Here is a 26564-nt window from a genome sequence, read left to right on the forward strand (position 1 = left end):
CTTGAGCTCCCTCCATAGGTTTTCTATTGGATTAAGGTCCGGAGACTGACTAGGCCACTCCATGACCTTAATGTGCTTCTTCTTGAGCCACTCCTTTGTTGCCTTTGCTGTATGTTTTGGGTCATTGTCGTGCTGGAACACCCATCCACGACCCATTTTCAGTTTCCTGGCAGAGGGAAGGAGGTTGTCGTTCAGGATTTCACGATACATGGCTCCGTCCATTTTCCCGTTAATGCGATTAAGTTGTCCTGTGCCCTTAGCACAAAAACACCCCCAAAGCAAAATGTTTCCACCCCCATGCTTGACGGTGGGGACGGTGGTTTGGGGGTCATAGGCAGCATTTTTCTTCCTCCAAACACAGCGAGTTGAGTTAATGCCAAAGAGCTCTATTTTGGTCTCATCAGACCACAGCACCTTCTCCCAGTCACTCACAGAATCAATCAGGTGTTCATTGGCAAGCTTCAGACGGGCCTGCACATGTGCCTTCTTGAGCAGGGGGACCTTGCGAGCCCTGCAGGATTTTAATCCATTGCGGTGTAATGTGTTTCCAATGGTTTTCTTGGTGACTGTGGTCCCTGCTAATTTGAGGTCATTCACTAACTCCTCCCGTGTAGTTCTAGGATGCTTTTTCACCTTTCTCAGAACCATTGACACCCCACGAGGTGAGATCTTGTGTGGAGCCCCAGAGCGAGGTCGATTGATGGTCATTTTGTGCTCCTTCCATTTTCGAACAATCGCACCAACAGTTGTCACCTTCTCTCCCAGCTTCTTGCTAATGGTTTTGTAGCCCATTCCAGCCTTGTGCAGGTCTACAATTTTGTCTCTGACATCCTTGGACAGCTCTTTGGTCTTTCCCATGTTGGAGAGTTTGGAGTCTGCTTGATTGATTGATTCTGTGGACAGGTGTCTTTTATACAGGTGACTAGTTAAGACAGGTGTCCTTAATGAGGGTGACTAATTGAGTCAGAACTCTTAATGGTTGGTAGGGGTTCAAAAACTCATTTCACTCAATGAAATGCAAATAAGTTGCTATCTTTTATTTAAGGTTATTTTTTCGATTTTCCTTTTGATGTGCTATCTGCCACTGTTAAAATAAACCTACCATTGAAATGATACTGTTCTGAGACTTTTCATTTCTTTGTCATTGGACAAACTTACAAAATCAGTGAGGGGTCAAATAATTATTTCCTCCACTGTATATATATAAATATATATATATATATATATATATATATATATATATATATATATATATATATACTTGCAAAAGTATTCGGCCCCCTTAAAGTTTTTCACATTTTTTCACATTACTGCCACGAACATGAATTCATTTTATTGGAATTCCACATGAAAGACCAATACAAAGTGGTGTACACAAGAGAAGTGGAACAAAAATCACACATGATTCCAAACATTTTTTACAAATAAATAACTGGAAAGAGGGGTGTGCATAATTACTCAGCCCCGTGAGTCAATACTTTGTAGAACCACCTTTTGCAATTACAGCTACCAGTCTTTTAGGGTATGTTTCTACCAGCTTTGCACATCTAGAGACTGAAATCCTTGCCCATTCTTCTTTGCAAAACAGCTCCAGCTTAGTCAGATTAGATGGACAGCGTTTGTGTACAGCAGTTTTCAGATCTTGCCAAGGATTCTCGATTGGATTTAGATCTGGACTTTGGCTGCGCCATTCTAACACATGGATATGTTTTGTTTTAAACCATTCCATTGTTGCCCTGGCTTTATGTTTAGGGTTGTTGTCCTGCTGGAAGGTGAACCTCCACCCCAGTCTCAAGTCTTTTGCAGACTCCAAGAGGCTTTCTTCCAAGATTGCCCTGTATTTGGCTCCGTCCATATTCCCATCAACTCTGACCAGCTTTCCTTTCCCTGCTGAAGAGAAGCACCCCCAGAGCATGACGTATTTGACAGTGGGGATGGTGTGTTCAGAGTGATGTGCAGTGTTAATTTTCCACCACACATAGCATTTTGTCCAAAAAAGTTCCATTTTGGTCTCATCTGTCCAGAGCGCCTTCTTACCCATGTTTGCAGTGTCCCCCACATGGCTTGTGACAAAACGGGACTTCTTATGCTTTTCTGTTAACATTGGCTTTCTTCTTGCCACTCTTCCATAAAGGCCAACTTTGTGCAGTGCACGACTAATAGTTGTCCTATGGACAGATTCCCCCATCTGAGCCGTAGATCTCTGCAGCTCGTTCAGAGTCACCATGGGCCTCTTGATTGCATTTCTGATCAGCACTCTCTTTGTTCGGCCTGTGAGTTTAGGTGGACGGCCTTGTCTTGGAAGGAGTATGGCACAACTGTAAACCTACCATTTCTGAATGATCGCTTGAACAGTGCGCCGTGGGATGTTCAAGGCTTTGGAAATCTTTTTGTAGCCTAAGCCTGCTTTAAATTTCTCAATAACTATCCCTGACCTGTCTGGTGTGTTCTTTGGACTTCATGGTGTTGTTGCTCCCAAGATTCTATTAGACAACCTCTGAGGCCGTCACAGAGCAGCTGTATTTGTACTGACATTAGATTACACACACGTGCACTTTATTTAGTCATTAGCACTCATCAGGCATTGTCTATGGGCAAATGACTGCACTCAGACCAAAGGGGGCTGAATACTTACGCACACCCCACTTTGCAGTTATTTATTTGTAAAAAATGTTTGGAATCATGTATGAGTTTCGTTCCACTTTTCACTTGTACACCACTTTGTATTGGCCTTTCATGTGAAATTCCAATAAAATTGATTCATGTTTGTGGCAGTAATGTGACAAAATGTGGAAAATTTTAAGGGGGCCGAATACATTTGCAAGCCACTGTATATATATATATATATATATATATATATATATATATATATATATATATATATATATTACTAAAAGGTTAAGCAAAACAAAAGTTTGCCCTCTTAAAACAGAGGGAATTTGCGATAATTAGGTTGGAGTGAGCATATGATGTTCCCACGATGCATCACGGCTGAATATGCAAATTGTCCAAATTGTCTTGTCCCTGTAAGCTAGCCACAACTCCAGAACCACTGGAATGCAATAATGTGTCAGCTTGTTAATTGTACAAAGCCACAATAATCCAACATGCATACAGACTGTTTCGGGATGGTTGATCACAGAAGTGCATGGCATTGATTACTGTGGATCTCTGGAGTAGGACTTGAAACACCCAGAGTTACTGACAACCCAGCAAGCTCATAGTGAACTAGAACTCATTGTAGTGTGTAAGGGGATACAAAGGACCAAAAAGCCCTCTTACTAAAATGTTAAGCAAAACAAAAGTTTGCCTTCTTAAGGGACCACTATCACGAAAAATTAAAACATTTAAATACCTGTAAACCTATACAAATAAGAAGAATTTTTCTTTCAGAGTAAAAAAAGCCATAGATTACTTTTCTCCTATGTTGCTGTCACTTACAGTAGTTAGTAGAAATCTGACAGAACTGACAGGTTTTGGACTAGTACATCTCTTCATGAGGGATTCTCAGCAAGGTTCTTATTCTTTATAAAGAAATTACCTTAAAAACATTTATACAATGATACTGGCCAGATACCCTGCTCGCTGCAAGCTTTTTTTTGGCAACTGGACAGAGCAACTGCCATTCACTAAGTGCTTTTGAAAATAAAGCCACAGGTGAGTTGCCCATATCTTATTGATCCATTTGAATAGTTTTCAGTCTCCCATCAGATCCTCTTTGTTGTTTAGGATCTATGATTGGCTGGTGAATTGCCAACCACTGATTGGTTGATTATATGGTGGGTTTGTATAAATACCTGTAAACTGACATGTTATCTTAGTCTGTCACATGCTTGAAAAAAGACTTCTCGAAACGTCGCACACAGTGTGACAGTCTATTATGAAGCAATTTCAATAAAAGAGCATTTCTGAAGCGATGGTGCCGGCTTAATCTTTCGCTTAGAGGGGATCTAATTAACATGTATTGTCACAGACCGCTAGGCCGGTCTGCGGATGGGGTAAATCGATCAGCGTCAGAAATCCTCTTACACGGTCATTTGTTCATCACGAAGGGTAACCCGCATTCGCAATTTGATGAACTGACTCGCGAAGGGAGCGTTCTGATACCAACCGAATCACTCCACACACATACAATTCAAAGATCTGCCACCAAGCGAGTTACACAGCCCGCTACTGTAATTTTACTAGGACTTCGAGAACGCTATATTAACCCTTAGCAGTATGCAAGAATCTGGGTCAGATCGTTATGTCTGGGCCGGGTTCTCGCATACGGGTTAATAAATGTGTACTTCTATTAAACACAGGGTAGCGAGTTCAGGAGAATAGGTACGATTGTGTATGTTCAGCAACAGGTCATAACCGCTAAACGATTTTTAAACGTTTAATAACACAAATGCATTACATACAGTTATATACACCTATTAACATATAAAACACAGAGCTTAAAAATAAAAGGAATAAAACAGAAAGTTCTTACTTAGTTAGCTGAGCAGTCCATTTGAAGCATGAAGAAAATAGTCCAGTTTAAACGTAGGCATTCAGCTTAAAAGTCCTTTGTACACAACATGCGCCCGGTTCTTCCGTGAGCACATGTCTGGACTTCCCTAGTCGATGTAAATTGAAGAACTGGGTGGAGTTCCTTGCAAACGCTTTTTACTGACCAGAGTTTTGGGGCGGTCACTACCTGGAAAGTAGGTGTGTTTGAGGCAGGGTTACCTCCTAGCAGGCAAGTTACCACCCACAGACTTGGAGCAAGGAATGTACCAATTATTAATAATTTGTGTAATTCCGCCCCAGATGGGTGCAACGCAAATCCGAGACCATATTCATAAGCAGCATGCGACTCTGTATTAAATGAGACTATACACGTCTAGTCTAATGAATTGGCTCTACGCATGCCGGATAAAGGGGTCTCTCTATTGATTCCTGATAGCCAGAAAATTATAAATCATGTGAGTGATAGAACTGATTTCTGGGTATCAGGAAATGTGTTTGTTGTCTTTCTGTGCCAAACCCATCTTGAATTATTAATAAAGTAAAGGTTCTCATTGTGTGAAGCTATGAGCTTGGAGGGAAATGTGAGTCTCAACCAGTTTGAGCTGGTTTGGTGGAACATGAGCTATGTGACCAAATGTCTGCTGTCCAGGTGGTCTGGCCACGTGTGAATTCTTTCCTGACCTGAACAGGATGTGGGGGGAAGGTTACTGTTCTCAGTAAGAGAGAGGGAAATTGACATCTATTGTGCATTTACCCAAGACTGACAGGGACTGCGCACGACTATTGCGAAAATCGCTGGCGTTTACGCGCACGACTTTCGCAATATCCGTCACATCTCTCCCCTACCAGACGGACGCACAGAGTGGGTCTGCATGACCCGCTCTACGCGGCGCTTAGCTACTGAACGGGTTCTCGACTTCTTATCTGACTGCCCGTTAGACAACTCACCAGAAGCGTAAGGCCTCATGGTCCGGTGTGTCCCAGTGTCCGCTTTGCGGACGGTGCGAGGCACACCAACAGGCTTACCTCTAAAGGCCTGGCTGGGTTTGCATAGCGCTTCCTGTAAGGGAGAGAGTCGTTGGCTGACATCCGGGTCACTTCCTGACTCTCGGGTGTCAGCCTGCGAATCTGGAAGCAGCGTAGCATACCCCTGCTCTAACTGACTACACCTTGGCACAACATTTTGGTCAGCACAACCTAGGTGGACATTAGAGTACATTTTAAAAAACGAATCAGCCTTCACCTGGGTGGCGAGGCTTGCCCCTTCTCCAGGAAGGATAGAGGGTGGACCTCTGGGCAGTTTTGCACTGGGTTGCTTCTGCAAGGGGAAGACATGCAAGGGTGAGACAGGGAAGGCATGGCCTGTCTCCACCAGCTGTTTGTTAACAGCAGGCAATGGTGGAGCACTCTGGCTGTCATAGCAGGAGGGGAGGTCTAGGCCCCCAGCTGCCTGCTCTGACACCTGGCCTGCTTCCACTGCCCTGGACGGATATGACCCAGGCAAAACAAGACTGTTACCTCTTAGATTAGAGACTGTCACATTTAAACATACATCATTTTTAGCACTGTGAGATTCAGCATGAAAGCTATTAGCAACATCTGGTACAACATTAACATCACAGTTACGTTCATTCTTCACATGTACACAGGTATCTGGAACAACAGTGACAGGTTTAGAGTCAGACAAACCGTGACTAGACAGCTGTCCATTAGAAACAGGTACCGCTTCCTTCCCTCCTTCCCTAGGAGGGCTAGGTACCATTACCCTGGCTGCCTCCCTCTGTCCCACCCCAAGCTTGTACAGTACCTGAGTGGGTCCAGACTGGCAATCCGGGGTGTTGATCACAGGTTCATAAAAGGATCGTAGGGTGCCAAGATCGGTGCCCAACAGCACAGGCACTGGGATGTCATCTGTCACCCCCACAACTTTTGACTGGCGGCCCCTTCCCCAATCGAGAACAACACGAGCTTTGGCGATGCGTGCGTGTGCGCCACCAACTCCCAAAAGTGTGACACGCTCATTAGGCAGGAAATTCTCCCTGGCTACAAGATGAGTGCGAACCAAGGTAAGCTCTGCGCCTGTGTCACGGAAACCAACAGCGATCTGGTCGTTAACTTCCACGACTTGATGATTTCCGGAAAGTCGAGGATTTGCTGCTCCCATGACGAGGTAGGCGTGTGCAGTAGAGGATGCGCTAGCCACTTCTGCGCTAGGCTCTGGAGACGGCGTCCTCACCTCGGGGCAGGCAGACTTGAGGTGTCCTCTCTGTCCACAGTGGTAGCACTTCGGAACATATGTGGCATCAGGCGGATGAGTAGCAGGTGCAGCATCCGGCCTCTGTGGCTGTGGGACCCGATTCCCACGGTTAGCAGGGGGAGGAGAGCTGGGTTGCATAGGTCTCCCCCCTCTCCAGCTCTGGGCTGGAGGTTTGCGGCTGTCCGGCACACGGGTGGCCACAAAAGTGTCTGCAAGTTCTGCGGCAGCTTTGGCGGATTCAGGCTTCCGCTCCAAGACAAACTGCCGAACATCTGGAGTGCAGCAGTTCAGCAACTGCTCCTGTACGATGAGGTCCTCCAGACCTTGGTGAGAGTCTTTTTTGAGGCCCCGCGACCACTGCCGGAACACGGTCAGCAGGCGACTCTCCAGGTCGGTGTAAGAGTCGGTGTGGCCTTTCTGCAGGGAGCGAAACTTTTTGCGATAGACCTCTGGGGTCAGCTGGTATTTGGCGATAATTGCAGCTTTTATCGCCTCATAGTCATTGTCCTTGTCAGCGGGTAAGTCCACAAACGCCTCAAGCGCTTTGTCCCGCAAGTTGGGTGTCAGATATCTCGCCCACTGCTCCTGGGGCAGATGATGCTGACGACAAGTCTTTTCAAATGAGTGTAAATAAGTGTCCGGGTCAGTTCCCTTCTCCATTTCTGGGAACTTAAATTTGGGAGTCCCAAATGGGCCTGCTGTGGGCCGGGGTTCCGGAGCACTTTGCGAGGGATTTTGGCCTTGCGCTCGCAGGTTGGCCATTTCAAGGTCATGTCTGCGTGCGGCTGCTCTCTCCTCTCTTTCCGCTTCTCTCTCAGCAAGCCACCGGCGCTCAGAGGCTTCCCGTTCCGCCTGGCGTTCTGAGGCTTCCCGTTCCGCCTGGCGTTCTGCACGGTCAGCATTTTCTCTGACAATCTGCATGTACAGCTCAGGATTTGTCTCCAACAGCCTTTGTAATCCAGGTTGCATTCCAGCATCAGGAACACAGAACAGGTTGGCAGGGGCGGGCTCCTGCCGGCCACCATGCTCCTCAGCAGTTACAGCGACCGGTTCAGACGTGGTCCCGTTTTCCTCTGGGTCTGGAAGTGGGTTGCTTTGCTCCAACCGCTCACTTTCCTCTGCCCCAGTTACAGCACCGTCTGAACCAGGAGTGTGCTCTCCCAGCATCTGCTCCGGCTGGGTATTCAGTCGCAACAAGTCCTCGATCAATTGCGATTTCTTTTTTCTATATGTCATAATGCCTTTTTCCTCACACAAGTTTACTAGGTCTGCCACTGACATTTTCTTGTATCTTGCTGCAGCCATTTTTGCCAAATAAAAGATAGGATAGCAAAAGAGATTGGGGGGGAACTCTGTGCTACACGTTTAGTCTATATAAATGGTAATGCACCGGTTATCGACCACAGATTTTTGATCTGTTCTGGCAGGTTAATCAAATAACGTTGCCATTGATGTTCTGAACATACACAAATCCCAAAAAGCTGCCAAACAAATGTCACAGACCGCGAGCCGGTCTGCGGGTGGGGTAAATCGATCAGCGTCAGAAATCCTCTTACACGGTCATTTGTTCATCACGAAGGGTAACCCGCATTCGCAATTTGATGAACTGACTCGCGAAGGGAGCGTTCTGATACCAACCGAATCACTCCACACACATACAATTCAAAGATCTGCCACCAAGCGAGTTACACAGCCCGCTACTGTAATTTTACTAGGACTTCGAGAACGCTATATTAACCCTTAGCAGTATGCAAGAATCTGGGTCAGATCGTTATGTCTGGGCCGGGTTCTCGCATACGGGTTAATAAATGTGTACTTCTATTAAACACAGGGTAGCGAGTTCAGGAGAATAGGTACGATTGTGTATGTTCAGCAACAGGTCATAACCGCTAAACGATTTTTAAACGTTTAATAACACAAATGCATTACATACAGTTATATACACCTATTAACATATAAAACACAGAGCTTAAAAATAAAAGGAATAAAACAGAAAGTTCTTACTTAGTTAGCTGAGCAGTCCATTTGAAGCATGAAGAAAATAGTCCAGTTTAAACGTAGGCATTCAGCTTAAAAGTCCTTTGTACACAACATGCGCCCGGTTCTTCCGTGAGCACATGTCTGGACTTCCCTAGTCGATGTAAATTGAAGAACTGGGTGGAGTTCCTTGCAAACGCTTTTTACTGACCAGAGTTTTGGGGCGGTCACTACCTGGAAAGTAGGTGTGTTTGAGGCAGGGTTACCTCCTAGCAGGCAAGTTACCACCCACAGACTTGGAGCAAGGAATGTACCAATTATTAATAATTTGTGTAATTCCGCCCCAGATGGGTGCAACGCAAATCCGAGACCATATTCATAAGCAGCATGCGACTCTGTATTAAATGAGACTATACACTTCTAGTCTAATGAATTGGCTCTACGCATGCCGGATAAAGGGGTCTCTCTATTGATTCCTGATAGCCAGAAAATTATAAATCATGTGAGTGATAGAACTGATTTCTGGGTATCAGGAAATGTGTTTGTTGTCTTTCTGTGCCAAACCCATCTTGAATTATTAATAAAGTAAAGGTTCTCATTGTGTGAAGCTATGAGCTTGGAGGGAAATGTGAGTCTCAACCAGTTTGAGCTGGTTTGGTGGAACATGAGCTATGTGACCAAATGTCTGCTGTCCAGGTGGTCTGGCCACGTGTGAATTCTTTCCTGACCTGAACAGGATGTGGGGGGAAGGTTACTGTTCTCAGTAAGAGAGAGGGAAATTGACATCTATTGTGCATTTACCCAAGACTGACAGGGACTGCGCACGACTATTGCGAAAATCGCTGGCGTTTACGCGCACGACTTTCGCAATATCCGTCACATGTATAAATACATCAGAGGGCAATATAAAAGCTTGGCGGGTGAGCTTTTTGTCCCTAGGCCTTCTTAAAGTGGATCCGAGACCAAGTTTTGAAGTCCCTGTTTTTGTGCCTTTTGGACATTTTTTAGGGCATTACACTTTATAATTGCCTATTTCTTTCTATATTATATAATAAAAACCTAATAAAAACAGAAAGCCACGCCCCTCAGCTTCTCTAAACGCCGCGGCGTTCTGTCCCAGGCTGCAGTCACTCATGGGACCTAATTATCGGGAGGAGGAGGCTTTGGCTAAGGAGGAGGCAGAGGCGGTGATTCAAGTCTAAAGGCTGCTGAACTCACGCGATAGTAGCGTGAGCAGCAGCATCTGTCAGACTGTCACAGTGGCAGCACATAAATCTGACCTGGAAGCTAGTAGAAGAAGTAGCGGTGGAAGCCAGCGTGTCCCTTACTTGTGCTGGCTATTCTGTTTGCAGACCTGCAGATCAGCGCGAGATGTGTATCAGAAGCTGCCCCTCCTCCCTTCCAGGAGATCAGCGTGGCGTAACTCCCCTTACTCCAGCATGGAAGTTTTCTCTTGTCTGCACTCTGATCCTGTAGCTCTGCCTCTGATCTGTGCTCCTGGACTGCATGTCATGTGAGTTCACCCGACATGCAGGAAGACCAGAGCACAGAGGCAGAGTTACATGATCGGAATGCAGATAAGAGAAGACTTCCAGGCTGGAGTCAGGGGAGTTATTATGCTGCACTGATCTGCTGAAATGAAGGAGGAGAGGCAGCTTCTAAACACTGACACACACACACCAGGGGATGGATGGATCCTCATTCTAAAAAAGGAGGGGGGGGGTCTGTCCTGGCAAAAGCACTGTGTGTAGTGCAGCCACGACCCCCTCTCTCTAGTAGTCACACATCCTACTATCCTAGCTGCCGGGAGATATGAGCCTTGCAGGAGGGCTGCTATCTATGGGGACAACACTCTGAAGTGTCCTGTCACCTGGGCATGTATGAATAAATATAGAGCAGGCTGACAGGATCCCAGACCAGGTTTTGATGTCCTCCTTTTTGTGCCTGTTCGACATATTTTTTTTAGGGCGATACACCCTCCAAATGCCTATTTTTTATATATATCACCTAATAAAAACAGAAAGCCAGCCTCCCCCCCTCCCCCCTTAGCTCCTCTAACGCTGAAGTAGCAGTGGGAGCCAGCATGGATCGTCACAGGATGGAGGACATGAGCCCACTGCTGTCTGTCATTTAGGGGGGGTAAGCTGCACTGACGTTCACACAGGACAGCCCCAGCACACACTGAGCATGCACGGGATTTCGGAGGCAAGGGGAGGGAAGGGGGAGTGGAGTGCACAGTCTGAGGTGTGGAAATAAAGATAAGATTACCTGTGTAATGATTCCAAGCAGAAAATGGCAGCTCTCATTGTATAACAGGAAAAAAAATGTATTTACTGATGAAGCTGTTTGCAGCTAGTTTACTGTGTAAACCATCTAAACTTAACTAAACTAAATAAGGACAAGTTACTTGTTATAGTTATTTTTTCACCTCGGATCCGCTTTAAAGGACATGATCTGTGCATGGAGGAATAACGTTTTAGCCATTTATTTAGGAAAAGGTTCTTTACAGTAAAAGTGATTAAGATGTGGAATGCATTGCCACAGGAAGCAGCCTCAGGCCGAGGCTTGGTTCAGATGGATGGTTATACAGTGGTAAACAGCTGTGGCACTCGTCGCTTGAACACTGTCCATTCTGACGATTGGACAGCCGTTGGCACTATAGTTTACATGGTGTTTGCAAACATTGCGCTGTGATCCCGATTTTCCCAACTGCGTGCACGGTGCTTAGCTGAAACTGTGTGCAGCAGGTTGCTTCCAGGATTATTTACCACCACGTTTCAGTGTCTGTCTGCAATGGTCAAATATGTGGCACGTCCGTCTGAACCAAGTCCTAAAGCTAAATTTATAGATCTTGCTTGGAAGATGGGGGTGGTATGACTGGTGCCAGTTATATTTGTATCTTTCTAGTGTTAAACTTTGTATTATTACTCTGCAAAATTAATGTGTATGACTACATACTAACAGCCTACTTCTCTATGTGTTGAATACCAGTGCTGTGCGTGTTTTCTACACGTACAGCATTGGTATTCAACACAGAGAAATAAGCTATTAGTTGCAGTATTTATAATAAACCGTGTGTAAAAAACAAAACAAAAACCTTTCAGATATGCCCATTTATTATCATGACAAAAGCACACATCCCAAAATAGAATAAGCCTCAGACACTATTTACAAAATGTGTACACATGACAAACACCTGCATTTGAAAAAAAAAAAACTTACATCAAGCTCGAAGAAGAAATCTTGGTGTTTGGAAGCTATCTCATAATCTGCTCTCAAGGCCAGATCATGTACCTTTAGACATTCCCCTAAATCCATCCTCTGCAAAGAAAAAAATGACAAAAAGATTAAAAATATGGCATAACGTAAAAAGTATTTTATAAAATGTTGTAAACTAGTTCTAGCAGTCCATGTGAACAGCGAGCTTGAATGAAAGTGTTAATGGACTGGGTATTAAACAGGAATCATATTTGTCAATCTATACCTCTTTAATTTATTCATACTTTAAAGAGAATCTGTATTGTTAAAATCGCACAAAAGTAAACATACCAGTGCGTTAGGGGACATCTCTTATTACCCTCTGTCACAATTTCGCCGCTCCTCGCCGCATTAAAAGTGGTTAAAAACAGTTTTAAAAAGTTTGTTTATAAACAAACAAAATGGCAACCAAAACAGGAAGTAGATTGATGTACAGTATGTCCACACATAGAAAATACATCCATACACAAGCAGGCTGTATACAGCCATCCTTTTGAATCTCAAGAGATCATTTGTGTGTTTCTTTCCCCCTGCAGCTATCTTCCACTGAAGTGTCAGGCTATTTCTTCCTGCAGAGTGCAGACAGCTGTGCCTGTATGTAATTCCTCAGTATGTGAAAGCCCAGCCAGCTTAGAGGAGGATTTATCCAGCTTGTAAAAGACAATAGAACAGAGAGAAGCTGCACTAATCTAAATATCACACAGGCAGTGTGCAGAGAGGGGCCTGGATGGGGGAGTTCATAGCAGAACCACAACACTGAAGAACTTGGCAGCCTTCCAGACACAGGCCTGACAAGTCTGACAAGAGAGAGATAAGTTGATTTATTACAGAGATGGTGATAGTAGAACGTGCTGCAGTAAGCCAGAACAATTAGAATAGCTTTTGGAACTTGTAGGATGATAAAAAAACAGGATGCAATTTTTGTTAACTCTCTTTAACATTAGCGGCAGCAAAATTTCTGAACAGCTTAGAGACTGCCTTTAGACAGCATTCAGACTAGTGCTTATGCAGTCAATTATCTAAAGGTACGTAAGCAACATGAATGGGCATACATCTAGTACCTGATCATATATTACTTTGCTACATAGATTTCATGTAATCTCTCTCTCTCCCCTCTAACTTTGTACAGCTTGCAGTAGCATAGAACTATGGAGTCTCATTCTGGTGCTGCTCCTGTGTGCAAGCCCCTGCTCTCTTCCGCACTAAATCTCCCGAAGAATGACCTTCCCTGTTTAATCAACAAGCTAATGAAACATCTATCTAGTAGGATTTTCTTAAAATCAATATAATGTAACAGCTAACAGGTAACCTATTAAACATTGTATAAAGTATCTCCTGCTTAAGGTGCCCATGCACACATCGATTTTCCCATTTGACTCTCTGCAAATTCGATCACGCTGATCAAATTGCATGGGGATCAAATCCTTTAAATGTTTGAACAACTGAAAAATCGATCGAAGGTATCAATGCAACAACACAGAAAATGTAGGTCAATCGGATGCAGGGCAGGAACGGTAGATCAGCAGCCCACTGCATTGCACAGTGCAATGCTAAAGTTCGATGGATTTTCAATAGATTGCCAGCTGGAATGTATTGAAAAAAATAAAAATGTATGTGCTGTGTGTGGTAGGAATAGATTAATTTCAGAAATCTATCATTTAGAAACACTGGGTAAAAAACTGGTCAGCCTAACTCTGCTCATCTTTGTTAGAAAACCAAGAGGTAGAAATGACTTCCCTCAGGCCATTTAAACTAAGTTCAAGGCTATGTAGACAAAGATTTGTTGTCCAAAATGGGGTGAGGGGGGATTTATTAAGTGGGGCACACAACCCAAAAAGGAAATGCAGGTTTCAAAGCTGGCAGAAAAAAAAAAATATTAGAGCACATAAGAAATACCTACTAAAAGCCTTTAAGGCTGTAGACACACTGTGAGCTCTTTCTGACCCACTGTGCTTTCTGAGCATTTTAAGAAAAAAAAAATGCCCCTATGGAAAAATCACGGTAAAATCGCAGTGATCGAGATTTTTCAAAAGATCTCAAAGATTTTACCGCAATTTTAATGCAAGTCAATGGAAGCGTTTAAAAAAAAAAACACTCAGAAAGCGCTGAGGGTCAGAAAAGCTCTCAGAAAACACTCACAGGCCTGGTGCACACCAGAGGAGTTTTTCTGAGCGTTTTGAGTTTTTAAATCTGCTGTTAATGTTATCCTATGTGTCTGTGCACACTGGAGCAATGAGGTTTTGTAAAAAAAAACCATAGCATTACATTGGGAAGAACTTTTGAAATCTCTAGCGTTTGGGCGTTAGAGGTTTCAAAAGCTCTTCCCAATGTAATGCTATGGGTTTTTTTTACAAAACCTCATTGCTCCAGTGTGCACAGACACATAGGATAACATTAGCAGATTTAAAAACTCAAAACGCTCAGAAAAACTCCTCTGGTGTGCACCAGGCCACAGTGTGTCTACGGCCTACAACTAGACTGCCAGCAATCTTTTTTTTTTTTTTTTTTACAAGCTACACCCCAGTGCCATCTAGGTTTGAATTATATTTATTAAATGTATTTCCCAAATCTACATGTACCAGTCCACATTAATCAGTAGGCATGTCATTGAGATGCAAATAAATTTGAGGTGGTTGAGCATTATGCTAATTATTATGATACTAAATAATGTAACCTAACAAGAAAATCTTGCATTGAAAGTATTTCATTGGTCCATTTTCAAGTTGCATAGATTTGCAGTAACATTTGCATAACTCTGCTTCATCTTAGATTTGCATATTTCAAGTACAGTAGAAAGTTGGCACTGAGCCAGAACTACTTAACACCATTTAGATGTCCATGGCACAGGAATATTGGGAAACAAAGATACTCATAGATGTCCACTGTGGGTGGAAATAGTTTTGTACCTAAATGCCTTTTCATGTGCATGTCCTATGGATGTGAAAACACAAAACATCCATAGAGGTCTGTGGCAGTCTTATGCTACGTACACACTTGCGATAACGATCGTTCCTAACGAACGATAATTGAAAGACGAACGATAGTACCACGACAGGAATGCAACGACGGATCCCAATGATGAACGTACACACTGAGCAGAGTGTTCTAGTAATTAAGAACGTTTCAGGAAAGAAGATGCGTGAGCAAACGGATGTGACGTATCATCGATAATCGGCCGATGAACGTACACACTGGAACGATCGGCTGTAACGATCATTAGTTAATGTTAATAATTGGGGCTTCTTCCTGTGTTACCATTTGCCTACTTAATTTCATTAGTCACAATTTGCATATCTTTAGACTGGCCCTGCCCCTGTGTGGCTAGAGTCTAGTGTATAGTATATTCACAGCTGCAAGCAGTCTGCTTGTTAGCATCAATCTAGTCAGGGGTATATTAGTAGATCATATAGTCAGCATGACCTTGGTCAGCAGTGTATAAATGTAAAGGGTATTAATTTTAAGGGTACTTTAGACAAACCGAATTATACCAGAATTGAGCCAGAAGGGAACAGAAGTGAACTAGCACAGATCTCTGGGCTGTTGGTCATCTGCTGATTTTCTACACCCTGCATAGAAGTACCTTCAATACCATATTGAACATACACCAGCTAAACATACAGACAGCTAAATTTAAGCACTGCACACCCGCTTACCAAACTACTTGTCATGATCGCTGCTGCAGCAGGTATTGCTGGAAGTAGTAGTGCTGCAGCTCAGGCAGTTCTGATCTCTTTCCATGCAAGCTGCATAGCTTTGTCTGCCTTTCCCTGCGGTCAGCTTGTGACTGATTATCATTCACCTGTGTGGGAATCTGCATGTCTGCTCCCATTGGATGACCTCAGTATAAAGATCTGCTTCCTGCAGGACTCCTCGGGTTTTTTCATAGCTTCAGTTTAAGCCTGTCTTGCTGTTGCTTCAGCCCCCGATCGTGTTTCTTGTTCTAAAGATACTTTGCTGGTCTTTGCATCATATATTGGTTCATTGCCAATATATATGCATACCAGCACGTTTATTATTTTCCTTGTATTCGTGTTACGTTGATACATCAGTGACGCTGATATATACGTACACGAACTGTTTATATCCTGTGTTCAGTTAGTCAGTTCCAGCACGTTTTGGTGGTTGCGCGTATCGTGATCACCCGTGCTGAGCTAGTTATCCTGTTCCTGGTCCTGTTTGTGGATTGCGTTCATCTCTGCGAGGAGATAATGAATCCTTCTGAATCCTGTCCTGTTACCGTTTGTGGATTGCGTTCATCTCTGCGACTGCGAAGAGATAGCGAATCCTTCTGAGTCCTGTTCCCTGTATCGTTCCAGTCCTAAGTCAGTGTTCCTGCTTATGTCATATATCGGTTCATTGCCGATATATACATATGTTAGTCAGACGTTACAAATAGTTTCATTGATAGCTGTAATTGTAATACGCTAGGAAAACATACTTATTGTATATTTGTCTGTGTTACGTTCATCTATCTTGATCCTGCTATTTCCTGACTATCCTGTCCTGTCTTTGTGAGGCACGCCATCGCTGCAACGCTTTGGCTGCCTCATTCCAGTCTGTCTTGTTGTGGACGCTTGCTGTCACTAAGTAGCGGCTAGCTAGCAAGCGTTCATTCTGTCTACCTGTCCTGATCTCCTCAGTTCTGGTTTATGCGCTCAGCGCTACCTTGCGCTGAGACGTTATCGCAAAAGTATTGTTTGTGGCTGTCGGATCTGCACCGGCTCTGTGCGCCACAATCTCGTATTGGAGTCAGTCCTCCCCTCCACTATACTAGGGATAGCCTGTTTCCTTGTGCTAGTGTGTGTACCTCCTTCATGTCAGCTCATGCGTTGCATGCTGACTGTGGAGAATACACCACCAAGCCTTACATTATGAAAACCCAATTACCAATCCCCATTGTGGGGGAGATTCCCAGAAAGTATGACACTGTTAATTATGGTTCCTGTTCCTTTAAGAAATTTGAAGAACTTAGCTCTGAAACAGAAAATGAGTTTTTCTCTGAATGTGCCAGGTTCCTGGCCAATCCCGATCTCCAAGCGACTCCTGTTTCAACCTGGGCACTCCAGCTAGTTTATATTTTGTTTAAAGGGCAATTGTTTCAGTGGGCATTTGATGTTCTCAATCGTTCCGATTTGAAAGAGAGACCGCTGGAATTTCTAGCGTTTGTGATCCATAACTGGTTGTGCATAGATCCATTGCCTTTTCCTCTAAATGAACTCCTGGCAGCAGGCCAATCAGCTTCCCCTTCAATTGTTTGCAAAAATGATCAGCAAGCAGAGAGCGTTCCTGATAATTTTCCTGCAGCTTTGAATAAATCACCAAAGGCAGCAGGGTCTAAGGCAAAACACAAACGTTCTAAGAAACGTGTCCGATCTGCAGAGTCGTTATCCTTAGCGACTGAGACCTATAATGAGATTCTGCCATTAACAGATAATGAAATGCAATTGTCTTTCAGGGGAGTTAAATGGACTTATGAAACTACTAATGAACTTTCCTCCCTGGCTAGGGAAAATAAAGATTTTTGTTTAAATGAATTATCTGAGTATGATTATGAGGAGATATTACAGAGTATTGAACAAATCAACTTATTTGTGAACCAAGGGAAGTTTGCATACACTACAGTTCAACACTTGCTACAGGTATTGGAGATTCTTAAGAATAAGGAATCTGCCAATCACCTGCTAATTAACCCTATACATGTGCCTGCCACAATCATATCTGCAAACTGTGATCAGCTAAATGTTTCGCTGTTAAGTATGCATGGGATCCTCCATTCGAAAGGGGAGAGATGGAAGCCCTGGTCTGTGAATGGAAGAATGATTCAAGTTCATTTTGTCAATTTTACAGTGCAAAAAGTGAAATGGTATTGAATGCATGCATTAAGTCAGCCTATAACCTAATAGAGAATGGTGTGTGTAGGTATGACTATTTGGCTCCTTTGATTGATGTGTGGGAACTGATTTTGGATGATTTTTATGTGACTCCGAATTCGCAAATTTGGCGTTCTGACCCGCCTGCTTCAGCACCTTTCGCTGATTCAGCAGGTGATTCGGAGCTCTTTTTGTGTGAAATTGAAGTTCCTGCAATTCCACCCTGTACCATGGATAACTCAGTGTTACTTCCCAGTAAAACAGAAGCCACTGATACTTTCTTAACCTTGCCCTGCACAAATTTCTCAGCAGAGAATCCAGAGGTCCTGCTGACTTCCGAGTCCAGTCTAGCCAGTACTCATGAGTCTTTGTTCAGTGAAACAGACACCAGAAAAATCTTGCCTGCCTCTGCAAACACTTCTGCAGAAATTGCCTGTGTTAATAAAGTTCAACTCCTGTCTGATCCAGCAGATGCCAATAGATGCACTACATCAGTTTCCGAGTCCCAGCAATCCTGTCTAGAAACCTCAGAACCCCAGCATCTGAATTTTCCAATTTTACAAATGAATGGTGATTCAGATGCGTAAACATTGTGTCTTGATCTTCCTGTTTCTACACCTCGCTCTAGTTTCGTGAATAGCTCAGAGCATCTGCTATGTAAACCTGAAATCGCAGAATTATTACCTTGTTCAGAAAATGTTCCAGTAAATTTGCCCTGTACCATGAATTGTGCAGTAGATCTCTCCTATGAAGCTCAGGTCACAGAATCCTTATGCTGTCCAGCAGGTGCTTCCATGGTTTTGCCCTGCAATATGGACTGTTCAGTGATCCTGTCCAGTGAAGCTGGAGTCGCAGAGTCCTATGCTTCACCCAGTACTTTGGATACTTCAAACCCTCTAGCAGAAGACTCTGAGGCACTGCTTACCTCAGTGGGTGTTGCAGCAATATTCACTTGTTTAGCAGCTGTCTTAGAATTAAAGTCCACTCTAAATAAACTTGATGAATCTTTGTCTGATGAAGCAGAAATCATTGAAATATTGTCCTCGTCAGCAAGTGTCTTAGATACCTTGCCCTGTACACAGTCTGTTTTAACCAATGTTGTTGAGTCCCTCTCCAGTGTTGTAACAGCCGAGGAACTCCAGCCCTGTCCTCTGAATGTTTCAGAAGTCTTGCCCTGTAACATGGATAATTCTGATTCTCTGGTCAAAATAACAGAAGTCTCAGAATTTCAGTCTGATTTAGTAAGTGTTCCTGAAAACCTGCCTGGTATCTTGGAAGATTCTGATTCTCTGGCCGGTGTGGCAGAGATTCCGGAGTTCCCTTCCTGTCCAGGGAATTCCTCAGATTTGCCCAGTTCAGTGGGGGATGCTGTAATATTGACTTGTTTTGCAGCTACTTTGGAGCCCCAATCCCAGGTACTAGATGAGTCTCTGTCCAGTCCAGAGGAAGTTGTGGAATCCCTATCTAGCTCAGTTCATTCATCAGAAGACTTGTCCTGTCTTGTTTATGCCCCTGAACCTGATTTGTTAATAACCTTGCTAGAATCAGCGACATCCAAGTCTGTTCCTGCATTCTTTAGTGAGAGTCCAGTGCTTGTGAAGTCTAGTCATGATGAATTTTTGTCCAGTCCTGGTTTCGGTCCTATCTTGGCTGGCCCTGAGGTTCACAGTTCCTTGACATGCCCAGAGGTTTCTCTTGTGCCAGTGTGCCCAGATGTGCTTTGTGTACCAGAATGCCCAAGTGTGTCTAAGGAGTTAGCATACTCGGATGCTTCCTTAGGGGAGACATGTTCTGATGTTGTCAGTCTGCCTGCATGCCCAGAGATGGTTCTGGTCCCTGAAAGCCCTGATCTTGATGTTTGTCCTTGTAACCCTGACTCGGGAATTGCCATAGGTTCCATGGGGATTCTTGATAGTTCTCCATGTGAGCCTAAAGGGCGTTCTGACCTTTTGGGATCTCTTTGGAGCTTTAAAGTGTTCTGGGAGATCTCTGAGGAAGCTTGTCCTGGTACCTTGGACTGGTTCAACAGTGGGTTTTGTGTTGGTAAAGACAGTTCCGGTGGGCATTGCAAAGGCTTTGGCATTTTTGGACGGTCCCTGGAAGGCAGTGGGTATCGCTCAGAGAGCTTCGGGGGGCTTTCTTCTGGAAATCATGGTTCTGATGGGTGTCACACTGAGACTTGTGGTACTGATGGGCATGGTTCTGTAGGTTCTGGTTCTGATGGGTCCAGTCTTGTGATGACTGATTCTGGAATTTGGTCTTGCCGGGCTGTCCCGGTCATCATGAATTATCAGTTAGGTTGTCTCCGTGGGAAGGTCAGTTTTGAGAGGCGTCTGGTATCCGCCTTTAAGGGCGGGGGTACTGTCATGATCGCTGCTGCAGCAGGTATTGCTGGAAGTAGTAGTGCTGCAGCTCAGGCAGTTCTGATCTCTTTCCATGCAAGCTGCATAGCTTTGTCTGCCTTTCCCTGCTGTCAGCTTGTGACTGATTATCATTCACCTGTGTGGGAATCTGCATGTCTGCTCCCATTGGATGACCTCAGTATAAAGATCTGCTTCCTGCAGGACTCCTCGGGTTTTTTCATAGCTTCAGTTTAAGCCTGTCTTGCTGTTGCTTCAGCCCCCGATCGTGTTTCTTGTTCTAAAGATACTTTGCTGGTCTTTGCATCATATATTGGTTCATTGCCAATATATATGCATACCAGCACGTTTATTATTTTCCTTGTATTCGTGTTACGTTGATACATCAGTGACGCTGATATATACGTACACGAACTGTTTATATCCTGTGTTCAGTTAGTCAGTTCCAGCACGTTTTGGTGGTTGCGCGTATCGTGATCACCCGTGCTGAGCTAGTTATCCTGTTCCTGGTCCTGTTTGTGGATTGCGTTCATCTCTGCGAGGAGATAATGAATCCTTCTGAATCCTGTCCTGTTACCGTTTGTGGATTGCGTTCATCTCTGCGAAGAGATAGCAAATCCTTCTGAGTCCTGTTCCCTGTATCGTTCCAGTCCTAAGTCAGTGTTCCTGCTTATGTCAAATATCGGTTCATTGCCGATATATACATATGTTAGTCAGACGTTACAAATAGTTTCATTGATAGCTGTAATTGTAATACGCTAGGAAAACATACTTATTGTATATTTGTCTGTGTTACGTTCATCTATCTTGATCCTGCTATTTCCTGACTATCCTGTCCTGTCTTTGTGAGGCACGCCATCGCTGCAACGCTTTGGCTGCCTCATTCCAGTCTGTCTTGTTGTGGACGCTTGCTGTCACTAAGTAGCGGCTAGCTAGCAAGCGTTCATTCTGTCTACCTGTCCTGATCTCCTCAGTTCTGGTTTATGCGCTCAGCGCTACCTTGCGCTGAGACGTTATCGCAAAAGTATTGTTTGTGGCTGTCGGATCTGCACCGGCTCTGTGCGCCACAATCTCGTATTGGAGTCAGTCCTCCCCTCCACTATACTAGGGATAGCCTGTTTCCTTGTGCTAGTGTGTGTACCTCCTTCATGTCAGCTCATGCGTTGCATGCTGACTGTGGAGAATACACCACCAAGCCTTACACTACTGATTAATTTTCACCGTGCCTCACCAACCACACTACTGCTGATCTTCGCTAACTGCTCCACTGCTGAACTCCCCACCAACTGATCCATCGCCGACTTCCAGACAAGTTACGTCGTAACCAACCAGACACCCCATCTACCAATCACACACAGCTGGGTTGTTTTTTTTTGCCATCATTGATGATCTGCCAACTTCACTGCTGATCTCCTGTGGACTGCTTCTTACCAGATTGATTACTGATGCAACTTTGCTGAACCCCTTTAGCCACATCATAGGTGACATTTATCTCATCTTGGTCTAACTGCTGTCCCCCTGTCTATGCTTCCACTCTCCACACCCCATTCTACCTTATCCCATCAGTACAAAATGTTCCCTCCTATTCACTCCCTTACCCCTCCACCATTTCCAAGCTATCTCCCTCCCCATCTTGCTATCCCCCATCACCACATGCTCTACCTCCATCTCCTTCTACACCTTGTCCCCCTTCTGTTTCCCCACACCCTCTCCTCTTCTGTCTTTAGACTCCCTTTTGGCCCTCAACCCCCATTGCACCTCCCTTCCCTCCCCCCCAAACTCTACCCACACACCCCCTCGGCATAACCTTATTCCTATCCATCCTACCCCCAGGCATTCGCTCCGTGTTTCCTTTGGTCTCTGGATTGCCAGGTCCACCCGCAATAAGCTGCTCTCTGGAACTCGCTCGCTCCAGCCACCAGACTCACCCCCACCTTTAATACCTTCACACAAGCTCTCAAGACTCACCCTTTCATGCTCTGCAAATTTGGACAGAGGCGCCAGGCAGGTTAAAATGATCTAAAAACAACTAAAAAGGAGGAGTACAGGTGGACTTACCTCCTGAAATGATGGACAATCGAGATTGTTCAAATCGCAAATAACAATTTATTTTGGCACTCCGCAACGCGTTTCGCAGGTATAACCCGCTTCATCAGGCAAGGAGTGCAAGCTCAAAAAGGTCCAATAGTGGCAATGCGCCTCTGTCTTTCATGCTCGCATACCCCCCTACACCAGCACCATAATATGTTTTATTAGACACCCTCTCAACAGATACACCTATTGTCTCCACCCACACCCTTAAGATTGTAAGCCTCTGGCAGGGCCATCTCCCTTAGTGTTTCCAGCTTGATTATGCAATCTTACTGACAATCACCCCTCTTGTGGACTAGAACAGTCTCTATTTTGAACTATGACACTGTATTATCAAATCATTTGCATGATCTTGTTTTGTTGTGAGTTTCCTGTATGTCCTACCTTGTATGTTAACCCTTTTATCTATTGTGCAGCGCTGCGTAATATGTTGGCGCTATATAAATACAATAAATAATAATAATAATAATAATTAGCTGTTGACGGGGTAGTTAATTAGCATGCTAAATACGCGGTAGATAAGAGGAAATGAGGTACAGCTACCATTGTAGATTTTAGGAAATGACGTACGTTTTGCTTCTTATAAAAGTTTGTTACCCGTTCGTACGTTTGATGCAGAACATTCGTTACGCGATGGCTGCGAACTGTCAAGCATCACATTTGCCTGCAAAGAAGAGAGCTGCTGTAGCACTATTTCTTTTGCATGATGTTTCAAGGCAACTTGAAGCTTCAGCACCAGCAAAAAAGAAGCGGATGTGGGCAAAATCTTGGCTGCAACAAAGAGACACTTTCTCTTATGTTAACTAGTTGCAGGAGTTGAGAGCATCTGCTCCTGATGATTTTAAAAACTATCTCAGGATGAGCGATACCGTTTTCCAACTCCTGCTTTCCATTGTTGGGCCTCATATTGGCAAGCAAGATACAAGGCTCAGAAAGGCTATATCTGCCGAACAGCGCCTCATGGCAACTCTACGCTATCTTGCCACAGGGAGGTCTTTGCAGGATTTGAAATTTAGCACCGGTATATCACCACAAGCCCTGGGAATCATTATCCCCAAAACCTGTCAGGCAATCATCACCTGTCTAAAGGATGAACATATGAAGGTTAGTATGTGTTAATATCAGTGAACAATGTAAATGTGAATGTTTTGTAATTTTTTTTGGTGTTGCAATAGAAGTAGTAGTCATGTTTTTTTATTAAAAACATTTTATGATCCCTCTCTTCACACTGTTAAAGTGAGGCTGAACTGAGAGGGATATGAATGTTCATCTTTAAAGAGGAACTGTAACGACAAAACAGCCCCTGGGGGGTACTCACCTCGGGTGGGGGAAGCCTCAGGATCCTAATGAGGCTTCCCACGCCGTCCTGCGTCCCTCGGGGGTCTCGCTGTAGCCCTCCGTACAGCCGTGACGCAATATTTACCTTCCTGGCTCCTGCGCAGGCGCTCTGATGGCTGTCGGCGCCGAAGTAGGCGGAAATACCCGATCGCCGTCGGGTCTGCTCTACCGTGCAGGCGCAAGTTTCCGGCGCCTGCGCAGTAGAGCGGACCCGACGGAGATCGGGTATTTCCGTCTATTTCCGTGCCGAAAGTCGCCACAGCGCCCCCGCTGGAGCCAGCAAAGGTAAATATTGAACTGACAGTCGGCACAGTCGCCGGCTGTTCGGAGGGCTGCGGCGAGACCCCCGTGGGACAGAGGATGGCGTGGGAAGCCTCATTAGGATCCGGAGGCTTCCCCCACCCGAGGTGAGTACCCCCCAGGGGAGGTTTTTGTTGTTACAGAGTCTCTTTAAACAATACCAGTTGTTTATCAGTCCTGGTGAAGTATTTGTCTGCAGTAGAGGCGTAATCACACACCTGAAAACAACGTTAGCTGCATGTTGTTTTCAGGTGTGTGTGCTTATGCCTCTACTGCAGACAAATACTTCACCAGGACTGACAAACAACTGGTAGTGTGATTGAAGTTTAAGCACCTTATCAGCATAGTTGTGGATGGGCAGTGTTCAAAAGTATACATGTCAGAGGAGCTGCATAACAGCCAGGCACCTTTATTTATTGTTTCCAAGAGAGAGTTGAGTCATAATCCATTTCCGTGTCGGTTAATTGTCATGTTACAGATTGTGTTGCATAAAAAGTTTCTAACAAAAGGTATAATTATTACAGGGATAGCAGAGGTGCACCAATAGAGGGTGCAAGGGATGTAGCCACAGGGGGGTCCAGAAGCCACAAGGGGCCCTTCCCAGAGATAGTGTTTGCAAAATAGATGTCTGCACAATTGTTGTAATGTCAGCATCTGCTCAGCCACGGATAAGGAATTTATATGAAGTTTTGCATATTAAATTCGCAAGATAAATCCTAATCAGTGTTCTGCAGAGTCTTTAGTACAGCGCTGCTCTATCCCCAGCAGGAGGAGGCCCCTGCTAAAGTTTTGCAGGGGAGACCATTGCTTTGTAGTAAGACCCCTCATGGATATTATGATTGTCGTTACAATTTTTGCAATGTTAACTGTACTTATTATGAGTATCGATCAGTAGTACATTAGTGCATGTTTTGAATGTGTGTAGGTAATGTAATCTGGTATTAATGTGTATCATTTTTGGATCTACAGTTTCCAACCACACCAGAGGAGTGGACATCACTATCTACAGTTTGAGAATACTTGGAACTTTCCCAATTGTGGAGGAGCGATAGATGGGAAGCACATTCGGATTACCCCACCAGCAAACAGTGGCTCATATTTTTTCAATTATAAATTATAAAATTTTTTTAGTGTTGTGTTAATGGCAGTAGTCAATGCAAATTATGAATTTATTTATGTGGACGTAGGAAAAAACGGAAGGATGGAGGGGTTATTGACAAGACTACTTTCTATCGCAAATTACAACAACACCAATTGCATCTGCCATCAAATGCACAAACTAAATTTGGGCTCAATTTTGTCTTTGTGGCCGATGATGCGTTTGCACTTCATCCCAATATCCTAAAACCATTTCCTCTGAAACTTCTGACTTACCAACAAAAAATCTTCAACTACAGATTGTCCCGAGCGCGCCGAGTTGTTGAAAATGCCTTCGGAATCTTAGCAAACAGATTTCGTGTTTTCCACACATTCATAAATCTGCGCATAGATAAAATCGATGTGGTTGTGTATGCGTGTACCATTCTTCACAACTTCTTACGCAGACAACAAGGCACCAGATACATGGCAACACAATCTGTGGATATAGATGATACGGCCAATGGAGTGGTATTGCCAGGCGAATGGAGGAGCCAGCCAGTGGCCCTCACCAACCTCCAGGTGTCAGCACCTCGTAATCCTCCACTAGGTGCTAAAGAAACTCGGAAGGCATAAATGAATCTATTTAATGGTGTTGGAGCAGTGCCATGGCAACATAACATGGTTTTTTTAAAATTGTGTGCCGTTTATGTTTTCGGCCAAGTTAAGTTTGTGAGAAACATGACGTAATGTGTCTCCTTTCATCAATTAAATGTTTTGATTACTAACATGTTGTCAATTATTACATAAAGTTTTTTATCTTGTTTACCCAGTTTGCAGTTAACATGATGTAATGCAATATGTGTTCACATATGCATCAAGCTTATTACATCTGTAATCCACATGTATCATTTGAACCTACTGACCTTAGATGTTGCATACTTGCTAAAATATTACAATGCATGTTAATGCAAGTGCATCACTATAAATATGCATAGTAGCAACACATATTAGATATGTGTTACTTTGTACTATCCCCAATGGAGTATTCCAACATGCTTTGCCTGGAGTAATAGCTGAGTGTCTGTGTGCTGTGTTCTCCAGACCAAGTCTGCCACCATGTGGCTGTTTTTAAGCTATTGATCACGAAAGCAGCAAAACAGACACAAGGCGGCACATGTGGCCTTGAAAATACCTCACAGAAGACTGAGTCACATATCATTATTCCAGCCAAAGCTACAATGAATGGTCAGTGGGGGATTCTTATAAGGGCTGATAACATGCTGATGTAGCCAAGACAAAAGAACAATAGAGAAGGCTAGGTGTTTAGTGTCATTTTTATATAGACAGCCCTATATAGACATCGTTTCTATGGGCGTGTGATGCGTTCAATTGCCCGGGCCGCTGGTTTCTTGCTGCAGGAGAGGGCGCAGTGGCGGTGGGAGCGAGCATAATCGTAATAACTCACGTAGACACGTTCTTCCTTCAGCCGGATAGCCGATCTCACGCTGCTTCAATGTACTTCCTTTCTTGGCATCT

At 44.2% G+C, this 26564-nt stretch overlaps 1 protein-coding gene across 1 annotated transcript in view; it reads right to left on the bottom strand.

Annotated features, from left to right (window-relative positions):
- Window positions 1–26564, bottom strand: part of LOC137522612 (putative RNA-binding protein Luc7-like 2) — a 556548-nt gene that overhangs the window by 372521 nt on the left and 157463 nt on the right. The window contains exon 4 of the mRNA XM_068242690.1: window positions 11954–12052. Coding sequence (XP_068098791.1) covers window positions 11954–12052 — 99 coding nt within the window. The remainder of the gene's footprint in view (window positions 1–11953; window positions 12053–26564) is intronic.

The sequence above is a fragment of the Hyperolius riggenbachi genome, chromosome 6, assembly GCF_040937935.1.
Source record: "Hyperolius riggenbachi isolate aHypRig1 chromosome 6, aHypRig1.pri, whole genome shotgun sequence".
Classification (NCBI taxonomy): Eukaryota; Metazoa; Chordata; class Amphibia; order Anura; family Hyperoliidae; genus Hyperolius; species Hyperolius riggenbachi.